General features: G+C 36.9%; 2 protein-coding genes across 2 annotated transcripts; both read right to left on the bottom strand.

Moving 5' to 3' along the window:
- Window positions 1-345: 345 nt before the first annotated feature.
- Window positions 346-3841, bottom strand: LOC114739571 (WD repeat-containing protein 44-like). The gene is made up of 7 exons (XM_028927652.1): window positions 2201-3841; window positions 2033-2123; window positions 1796-1953; window positions 1640-1691; window positions 1482-1561; window positions 1296-1389; window positions 346-1139 (listed from the first exon to the last, which is right to left on the bottom strand). The coding sequence occupies exons 1-7, from the start codon at window positions 3839-3841 to the stop codon at window positions 346-348; spliced, it is 2910 nt and encodes a 969-aa protein (XP_028783485.1).
- A 4292-nt stretch (window positions 3842-8133) lies between these two features.
- Window positions 8134-8752, bottom strand: LOC114739581 (cyclin-dependent protein kinase inhibitor SMR3). Its single transcript, XM_028927665.1, has one exon. The coding sequence runs from the start codon at window positions 8714-8716 to the stop codon at window positions 8150-8152; it is 567 nt and encodes a 188-aa protein (XP_028783498.1). The 5' UTR covers window positions 8717-8752; the 3' UTR covers window positions 8134-8149.
- Window positions 8753-10325: the final 1573 nt, after the last annotated feature.

Below are 10325 nucleotides of genomic sequence, written 5' to 3'. Positions count from 1 at the left end.
AAAAAATTTCCCCATGTATTGCCAATCTCATGAGACAAAAACTTGACATGATCTTTATATGATTCCTGCATTAATTACAACTCTTTCACAAAACTGCCATGTCATGGGACAGAAGCTCTGTCATCAGAGTCTGCTACCTATGATTCCCATGACAAAAACATATTTCCTCATTTGCCTCGTATTCTCTTCCGGTGGAAGAATATATACTGAACATATGTATGCACGAAGCATTCCGCTATATGACAAAGGGTGTGGTATTCTTGTGCATTTTCGGTATAAATATCAAACGCTACTTTTTTTTTTTGAGCAAAAAATATCAAACACTACTTTTAAACTGTATGTTTTTCATACTTTTCTAGGTAAGCCGAAATTTTGGTAACACCTGATTTCACCTCCAAACCCAGCTGTTACAATGACCAAGCCCCAAGCTGAAGCATGAGAACTTGAATTGGCAAGGCCATTGTCAAACTGCATTGACCAAGATGCAGAAGGTGATCTACCAGAAGCAGACATGGAAGAAGGCGAGTCGCAATACCTCATGGAAGCAGACTCAGAAGAAGAAAACGAGTCCCCAAGTCCAGAACTGGTGCGAGATATGGCTCCAGGGTCTTCCTCTTCCATGGCATGGTGACCATTATTACTGCTCTTCCTAGAAAATGGGGACCACCTGCTCTTACTACCACTATGAGTGAATGAAATCCCTCCAATCCCAGACAGGGTACGTGAAATGGCCGAGGGCTCCTCTTCCCGGGAAGGGGAGGCAGTATCAGAGCCATGGTTATGGTTGTTCTTCTTTTTGGGAAGAGGAGGCAAAAATGTTGGCTTATTGTTGTTATTAGAATGGTGATGTGGAGATCCGCATGAAGGAGCTGGAGGGGCTGAAGAATGTTTTGTGTGCCTCTTCGAGTGTAGGGCTGGCCCTACTGGAGGGTCACCCTTGATGGTGCGAGGCCATGGTATTGCTATTGCCACATCTCTGCATTGGAATTGCTCGTGGGATTGAGTCAGAATCAAGTTCCTGGCTTTTGCGTGGCCTTCATTCTTCCACACATATACGTTAGAGTCTTCACTTGCACTTATCACGTATCTTCCATCTGGACTAAATGAAGCTGATATTTGGCTGTTTGCATTTCGAAAACCTGTTGTTCACCAACAGCCAATCCATTTTATGATCTCTTCGTTTTTCTGTTTTCTTATTTGCACCTTATCATTCTATTTCTAAGACATGTTTTTCATCTGAATTTGCTAATTAAAAAATAAGACACAGAGAGGTTTTAGAATACAAGAGTAAGCACCTACAAACTTATGAACAACTCTGGAATCTTCCACAATTCTGATCCTGGAATCAGCTGAGGTAACAAGCACTTCTGATGGATTACTTGGAGCAAACTGGATATAAGGATACAAAGCCAGTAATATTAATTACTTAACCTCTTATCTTATGGTTTAGAATGCAATCAATGGCATGGACTACGAATTACCTGAAAACCAGTCACCTTTCTTAAGTGAGATTTCTTCTTTCGCCGAAGCTCAACTGTGCCTATTTGACTTAGTTTGCAATCTGTGTCACCATTTTGAACCGAATTAACGATATATTTCAAAGTTTCAAGTTGAACTTTTTTCGACTTAATTAAAGTACCTTCTGTGCTATACATGCGACAACTTCCTTTATGAGTACCAACAAAAGCAGCCTGCATGAACAAAAAACACAATCCATCAATAGACAAAATATATAGATGGTAACTTTTCAGTTCATGCTTCTTCATAAAGAGGGTAATAAGGAGAAGAAATATACTTGAGCGTCAGGGGTGTAAGAAATAGCAGTGACCATTTCGTGGGCATCGATCCAATCCACTACAAAGCGTTGAGGTATATTCCATATCCTCACCTTAGCATCCAGACACCCACTTATGAAATAGTCTTCGTCCATTGGGTTGAATTGTACGCACGTTACTGCAACATATATATTCCCATTCATTCATTCTCTAACTAGTCTTAATTAATTAATCAATCAACTAAACTTCCTTCTCACCATAGTCACTGTGGGTGAACACCTGCAAGCACGCCCTGCTTTCCATGTCCCATAATCTCACTGTTTTATCCATTGACGATGACAGCAGTAACTGCATGCATGCGCGTTCGAATTCATTAAGAAATCACAACTTGACAATTAGTTAACTAACTTAGTGAAGAAGCTGACCTGAGATCTAGACCAAGACAGGTCCAGAACGTCGTCGGAATGGCCATGGAAAGAGCAATGAGGTTTCTCAGAGAAAGAAAACACTGTTTCAGGGATATGAACATAATCCGGAATCGTAAAACTACTTCCTCTCTTGCTTCCATGTTTCCCCTTCTTCTTCTTCTCATGCCATTCTTCCTTCCCATTTCGTTCTGGGGTTCCAAGTAACGATGGATGAATCGGAGTTAGACTCCCTTCGTCTGGCTTCATCGACGTAACCTCAAATTCTTGAACTTCCCATACGTGAATTACCTTGTCTTCCCCTGAACTCGCCAAGTAATGGCCATCATTACTGAACCTGATCGTCCAGATACATCCTTCATGAGCTTGAAATTCCTGACACAGATGCAGAGCTGAGAGCTCCTTCATGGATTTACCACTCTGCCGTACTCTCACCCACTGTTCGTTCTTCGTGGGCTTCTGCTCAGAAGTTGACAATTGTGCGGACAGCGATGACGATTTCTGTGGTTCATCTCTTTCTCTCTCGCCGATGAACCCAGACGCTACTCCCTTGATGTTCTTCAACAGAGCCGCCCCTGTTCTTTTGCTCTTCCTTAAGCTCTTTGAGAAATATGAATGTTGTGTTGTGAGTTTTCTATCGTACCCAAGACCGTCGCTGGTACTTCTGGCGACTTTGTTACGACTCATTAGCTCTTTCACCATCTGGGAATGCCCAAGGTGTCGTTCAAATTCCTCCATTGTTAATTTCTTCCCCGTTTGCAGATCGCTTAGCCTGTTCCACATCCCGTCTTCGCTTGACTCGTTAACGATGAACTCTTTTCCCGTGTCCAAATTCTTGATCAAGAAGAAAGCCCCTAATCCCCAGTTAGACTTCACCGACGTCATCTTCGAGCCGTGCTGCCGTGGCGACCGCCCCGGTTTCTCCTTACCTTTCAGTGCAGCTCGGGATTCACCTTGGCAGGGACGAGAGCCGCCGCGAGAAAATGTCACGTCCGATGTGGTTCTCGTGAGGCGTTGCTTGGAGACTTTACCGATGAATTCCTCTTTTCTGCATTTTGGCATCGAGAAGGAGTCAATGTCGCCTTCAGATCGCGAGCGACCCAGAACGAAGGGAATGATGGACGGCTTTCTTGACCTTCTATGCTGTTTAACCTCTGATTGTGAACTTACGGTGGAAGAAGATGAATGAGGAGGAGAAGGAGAAGATTTACTTGTGCTTGTTGGTGTTGAAGGTGAACAATCGGCCTGGTCGTTTTCAAATTTTTCCGAAATGGCGCGATCCAGAGCCATGCTTGTGATTCTTAAGAACTCTTTGTTCTCGTCCAGACCCATACCAAGAAGTAACCGTTTTCTTCGCTCCGTGATTGATCCTGGAGACGCGATCCACATGTCGTAATCGGAGCCCAAGGAGGCGAAGGGCACCGGAATTGGCTTGACTCTCTCGGATCGTTTGGGAGAGATGTTGGCGCTAAACGACATGCGGCTGTCTTCAAAGCCATCGTCTTCATCGGAGGAAGAAGCTTCCAGATCGATCGGAGCGGCGGAGGACATACGTTCGCGCGTCTCGAAGAAGTGGTCGTCGTCTTCATCGTCGTCTCGGAGACCGTCCCAGTTGAGTGTGAGTGATTTACGGCGCTGCATGGCGGCCACCGGCGGTGAAAGGCGGAGGTGCTGGTGGTGATGGGTTCGTGAAGAAGCGGAGAGAAAACTACTTAGCTAAATTTAATTTGTGTTTTTCCTGAAATCGTAGAGAGATTGGAGAGAAAGGAGAAGAGAGAAAATGAAGGGTCAGAGGCTGGTTACCGTTATGGATGTTTTGGAGGCAAAGAAACGGTCAACGATTTTCGCTATTTGTTTATTCATTCAATTACTTGTGAATTTTTTGTGAGTGACTTTGCTTATTGTGCATAACGAGGAGGAGACTACTTATGTTGCCACGTCACGTTAGTGACGTGCCTATCACTACTAGCCACGTTTTAACTTCTATTTTTTATTTGCCAAAGTCAACCTATTTGGGCCTTGTTTGACATCATGATTGAAATTATTTATAAACATATTTCATGTAAACCGGTACAAAACTTTTCTCATATATTTATCTCGTATTTCATATAAACTATTCTAAACGGATTCTTAGTTTCATGTAGAGGAAAGAAAAGGCCGGATTATAAGCCTCAGTTGACTAGAGTAAAAGAATTAGTTTCTCAACATCAAACATCTGAATTTATGTTGAATGAATCGAAAGAAGTACCCCCACACTTTTAGGTTTAGTTAGGGGAAAAATAAGAGGAAGAGAATATTATGAATCAACCATTCGTCTTGAATTTTTCCAATAAGTGTCATTTTCCTTCTTATTTGCTATTTCATGATTTTGAATTGAATCGTATCGATCTCTAATGGGGTTACTACTCAATTTTGTACTTACTATTTTATTTTTCCATTATTTCTTCAATTAGAAGAGTAGTAGTGTGTGTATATATCAGGAATTCTCTCAACCCAAAGTATGACTCTTTATGTCTCTAGGCATGACTAGGTACTTGATGAAATGTGGAGGAAATTAAAGTGGGACAAAGCTTATACTATCTCCGATCCTGAATATAAGACTTTGTTTAATTTTTATTTTAGTCCTAAATATAAGACCCCAATTTACTTTGTCTCTCATGTTTATATATTTTTTCTAAGATAGTCTTTCTAACAATAATAGTTTTAGATAATACATTTAATCAGCAAGGATATTTTATCAAAGACAACACATATTTATTATAAATAACTAACTTACCTTCTTTTATTAATCTCCTCAAATTAGTCAATTAGCTTTTATAATTAGGACCGGAGGTAGTACTACTAAAAGGATTCTTCTTTGAATAATCGGAACTGTAACTGGTATTCCTATAATCTCTCTAATTGTTATTTTCTTTTATAATTCATATTTTGGGTTGAGTTAATTTGTATAGAAATCAATAGAAGTAAATTTTCAGAATGAAAGCGTAAGAACTCAAATAGACCCCTCTTAGCCCTCTTATTTTCTAGGTGGGTCTTTCCTTTCAATCGAATGAAAGCCATGAAAGCCTTCTCGACGTTGACTATGCCTTTCATTCAAACTGAAGTTACTTTTGTTAGAGCATCTTGTGCAACAACTTTAAGAAAACAAATCATATGATAAAAATACTGAGCATTTAAAGGAGAAAATAAATTCATATAGCAATAAATATTATTTTTTGGGGGAAAAAAAACACACACACACACAAGCGACGTAACTTGTAATATGGAACATTTACATCAAATTAATGCAATCCATGTTGGAAGAGTTATTTTTCATTTAAATATGGCAATATTCATATTTGAATTAGTAATTAGCGGTATTGGATTGGCTCTTCACATCCCAAGCCGACCGCTAAAACATCTTCTTGTACTACTCTCTGAAAAAATTTAATTAGAAAACGGAGTTGATGGATAATGGGAAAAATAAACAAAATGTTGTAAAACTACAAGAAATAAGGAGAATGAAGAGTAGAAAAGAAAGCAAAAGATAGAGAAGACAATGGCCTTTTCTCATTCACTTTGGTTCAAGGTACAAATGCCTCATGTATGCCCTCTATTTATAGGCCTCCAAGCATTGAAGTCCTATACTAAGGTTACAAAGGAATAAAGAACATCATAATAGCATTAACAATGAGAAACTCCTCCCAAGTCATTCATTAGGGAGGTTATGTAGTTTATGACACTTGAAGGTAAGGAATCCTATGATAATTCTAACGGTTAGGGGTTATGGACATCCACTCATGCAATATTCATAACACAAAATATATATAGCAATCAACACATATTTTATTAACACTCAATTTATGGCTGTAGTAAAATTAATACTCGAAAAGTTAAGGGAGTTAGAAATCAAGGAATAAATTTTACAAATCTACAATCTATTAGTATAAAATAATGTAAAAGCATAATATGAGTCTACTAAACTTTCCCAGTCTAAGATAACCGTATTCTAATTGAAGCTCGAACGCCCATTCAATAGTCATAAAATTATTGTTTAGTACGTTATTTTAAAAAAAAAAAAAGCAAAGAAAGGAAAATAAAGGAAAAGGGATAGCAAAGTTAATTATATTATGGTTTCATATTTAAAATAGAGTAATTAAATGTGTGTGTATTTGTGGTAGGAATATAACTAAGCATATTGGTTGGTAATATTGGGAAGGGAGAAGATATCTCCCCACGTTGGTGCATGTTTGTCATGGATTGGATATTTCTTTCTTTCTTTCTTTTTTATGGATAGATCATACAATGCCATTAGATTAATGTAATAGTGGCAGTCTGGGACCCAATAACACCGAACGCTTTTTTAAGTCTTTATATTAAGTATAATACTGCCAGTTTGAACTGTCAATAAAATAAAAGATATAATGGATCTGGGGTATGTCATAAAAACAAACAAATCTAATTCCTATATTTAAATTTGGATTAAAGTCTTATATTAAATACTAAACAAATTCTTTTTTTTTTGGGTGAAATACTAAGTAAATTCTTTAACTAGCTAACTCATATATTTATGATCGAAACTAGTATTATTTTTGTTTCTAGCTATCTTATCTCTATATTTTTATATTTGAATTTCGATTCGAAATGTTTGATGTAAAATTTTGTTGAGACTAATATATGTTTCAGTCCAAAAATTTCCATCTAATTTAAAGACATTATAGTTTGAGGTAAAAGTTAATAAAAATAAATATAATTTTCAAAGTAAATATATGAATTTGGCACAAATTAATTATATTACCTCGTATATATAAATGAGCAAATATAATTTATCTGAAGTCATGATCAAATTATATAAGGATTTTTATTATTTTCATTTCCATTTTCATTTCTTGTGAAGTTTCATCCAAGGGGACGAATACATTAAAGTATGGACCATTGATGAAAGCATGTTTGTCAAGTGATGAAAGCCAATATTATAATCTTCAGGGAATATTAAAGATTTATATAAATTTCAATAGACAAGTATATAAGCTTGGGATTTGAGCTTCTCCGTAAATTGAAGTCTTGAATTTATACCCAAAAAAAAGAATGCTAAACAAAATTAAAAAAGCAGGGAAAAATATATTCTTATTATTCTATATATCCAATCATAGTGGAAAAAGTAGGCCAGTATTGAAGAATATATATAATCATTTCAACCATTACCAACTGCTTCTTCTTCTTCGTCGTCGTCCTCTTAGTTTCTCTTTAATTAAGAATCCGAAGACAAGTTTCCCAAGCGTAAAACAGAAGGAAGAATCTTTCAGAATTGGGAAAGAAAACTAAACCCAGATTTAAAGCTTTAATTAACAAAATCAATAGAATAGTATATATTCTGCGTATTATAAAAACAAAAAAAGAAATCTACCAGAATAAGTTCTCCTCTACCTTTAGCTACATAAAGTGGATACATAGACCGTAACAACAAGGTAGGAACAAAAGAAGCTGGTAGCAGCAGTAAAGTTATAAACTTCTACACCCAACTGTTCTACATATTCCTCTCTCTCTCTCTCTCTCTCACAATTCACATTAATTGATCTTTTTCACTTTACACCATCACAAGCGCTTTACAACATATCACTTGAGATCTTAACAAGTAAAAACATGTTCAAAACAAAAAGTAGAAAAGAGAAACGTAAATCTGACGTTTGGCAGTTGCGTAACGTTAATCTCACCGAACGCAGCTAGCATTATCTGAAATATATGCATTCCCAATTCAACTGCAAGTCCAAATCCAAGAAGCTTGACAAAATATTGAATGAAACCAAATATTGATCGATCCATAAATATCTAACAATTGAAGCTTTAAGACTGAGACGATGAGATATATAAAGTTTTGGAACAGTTGAACTCACGAATACATGTATATAGGTCCTTGTTTCTGCATCGTGCTGAGGAACATTTGAAGAAGTGGCACATGGGTGGATATAATTACATCTTACACTCCTGTCTTCGAGATTTCTTGGGGTTTTGGTGAGAATCAGAAAGAGGGTTACGTTGGGTTTGGAACAATAATAATTCAACCTCTCTGGAGAGATCAAGTGGGTTTCTTCTGCATGATGATGATGAAGAAGATGTGAAAGAAGTAGTGTCAGAAGCAGCTTTTCTTTTGAGAGATGGTTTGGGTTTTCTGGGCGGAGCTGGGCATTGTTTGGCTTCTGGGATTCTGTGGTCCAAAGACGTTGGAGTTCTGAACCCATCATTATCATCGTCAACATGATCATCATCTTCTTCCTTTTCTTTCTCTTGTTGCTTCTTCTTGAGCTTGATCTGTTCCTTTGACTCTTCTCTATTCTCGCAGCTTTCTGCTTCTGCTTCTTCTTGGGCTGTAGAAAGAGTCTCTGAAGTGTTTGAAGCAAAACTCTCACTGTGTGGAACGAGCCTTTCTGCAAGCTGCGAATTGGCTGTATCTTGTTGGTCCTTTCTAAGAAGAAAGATGTTATCAGAAGTACTTGATGACATGGTTGAGATGAAAATGGGAAGGGTTTGAGAGTACATGAGAAGCAGAATCTCTCTCTATCTTTCTGTCTCTCTCTCTCTCTATCTCTGCAAAAGAAGAAAAAAGGAGAGATGAGAGGAAGAAGGGAGGAGGAGGAGGAGGAGCAGTTGGGGAGGGTAGTTATAGAGATACAAAAAGATGGAATGTAATAATCAAATCTCACACTTTTTCATCTTTTTCTTCAAGTGTTCTCTAGTTTGGCTAGCTTCTTTGCCCGTACTTTTTCTTTGGGAATTTAAATATGCTTGAAAGTCTCATGGATCACCCAATTTCTAACAAAAATCATATGTATTACTAAATTATAAACTACACCCTTTAAACGACTTGGACCACTCCTATAAAATGTTGAATAAACTTCACCAAAATATATATATTTGTACTCATATAAATATATATTAGACATCATGTATTGGTGAGATCTTGAGACTAAAAGTCATACTCTTTAAAATTCTTTAAGCCAAGACTGGTTACCAGAGAGCTAGCTAGCTTTTAATATATATTTATGGAGAGAGATATCTATGGTAAAAATGTGGAAGAAACTTTTGGAGGAAGTGTGTTTCTAAATGTAACCAAATTGGTGTAAAGAGAGTGCATCGGATCCTTCGCCAGAGACCTGTACATCTTGTCACAAACTAATGTCTCTTTCTTTTTCTTTGGTCGTCACTATTTGCTTACAAGTCTCAATTTTCTTAATATTCTTCTGCTTCTTCTGTTCCTTTCCCCTTTTTTGTTTTCTTTTTTCAACTAAACTGATAGGTACTAACAAACTGGGACTCTAAATGAAATCAAACCTATAATTTCTTAAGGAGCACGATATAACTAGACTCTAAGATTACAAGCTTTTTGGTAATAAAAAAGTTTGAACTGAATCTCAGAAACCCCTCAAGATCATCCCCGGCGTGTTTTAAGGCTCAAAAAATCCTTCAAAGTGTACTTATATGTCTTCTGCTAACAATATTCTTATTACCGGTGGGATTTAAACTCATAATCCTATGAATTATTATGAATATGTTTGTTTCCCACACAGTACAAGGCAAAACAGGTTTTGCTTTTTTCTGACTTGTCCGAACTTTGATGCATCTCTCCCACGTGCTTTTGCTTCTTCCTCTTCTGGGACCATTTATACGCACTTCCATATATTTTCATTATTATTCACTTAAGCATTTACCCCTCCCATCATTTCCTCCCTTGCATGCCTTTCTTTTCTCTTTCTTATTTTTTTCCCCCAAAAAAATTGAGACTTTATTATGATGTCTTCATCACATATTTAATAACTTCTTCATTCTTCATTTGTCTTATTCGTCTCAAGTCTTGCTTATTTTCTTCCTAATCTCATATTCAAAGTAACTATTTAGTAGTTTGATTTAATCTTGTTCTCTTGTCTAATTCATTCCGTTAATTACGTAAGCATTCGATATTATTGATTACTGAACTGTAGTTCTTGTGTCCAATAATTATATAAGTTGTTCAAAGATAAGGGATAACTCTGGATTTTGTCCTCACGTGTGTTTGATTTTATCCCATATTTAAACTTTCAAACTTGGATTTGAAGATATGTAATATAATTCTAACATTATTACCAAGTAAAAGCTTGACAATAATTGCAAA

Source organism: Neltuma alba, unplaced genomic scaffold (genome assembly GCF_004799145.2).
Source record: "Neltuma alba isolate B1F8T4 unplaced genomic scaffold, ASM479914v2 tig00002863_pilon, whole genome shotgun sequence".
NCBI lineage: Eukaryota > Viridiplantae > Streptophyta > Magnoliopsida > Fabales > Fabaceae > Neltuma > Neltuma alba.
The sequence above is the reverse complement of the archived record's forward strand: the minus strand, read 5'-3'. Positions and strand labels throughout refer to the sequence as shown.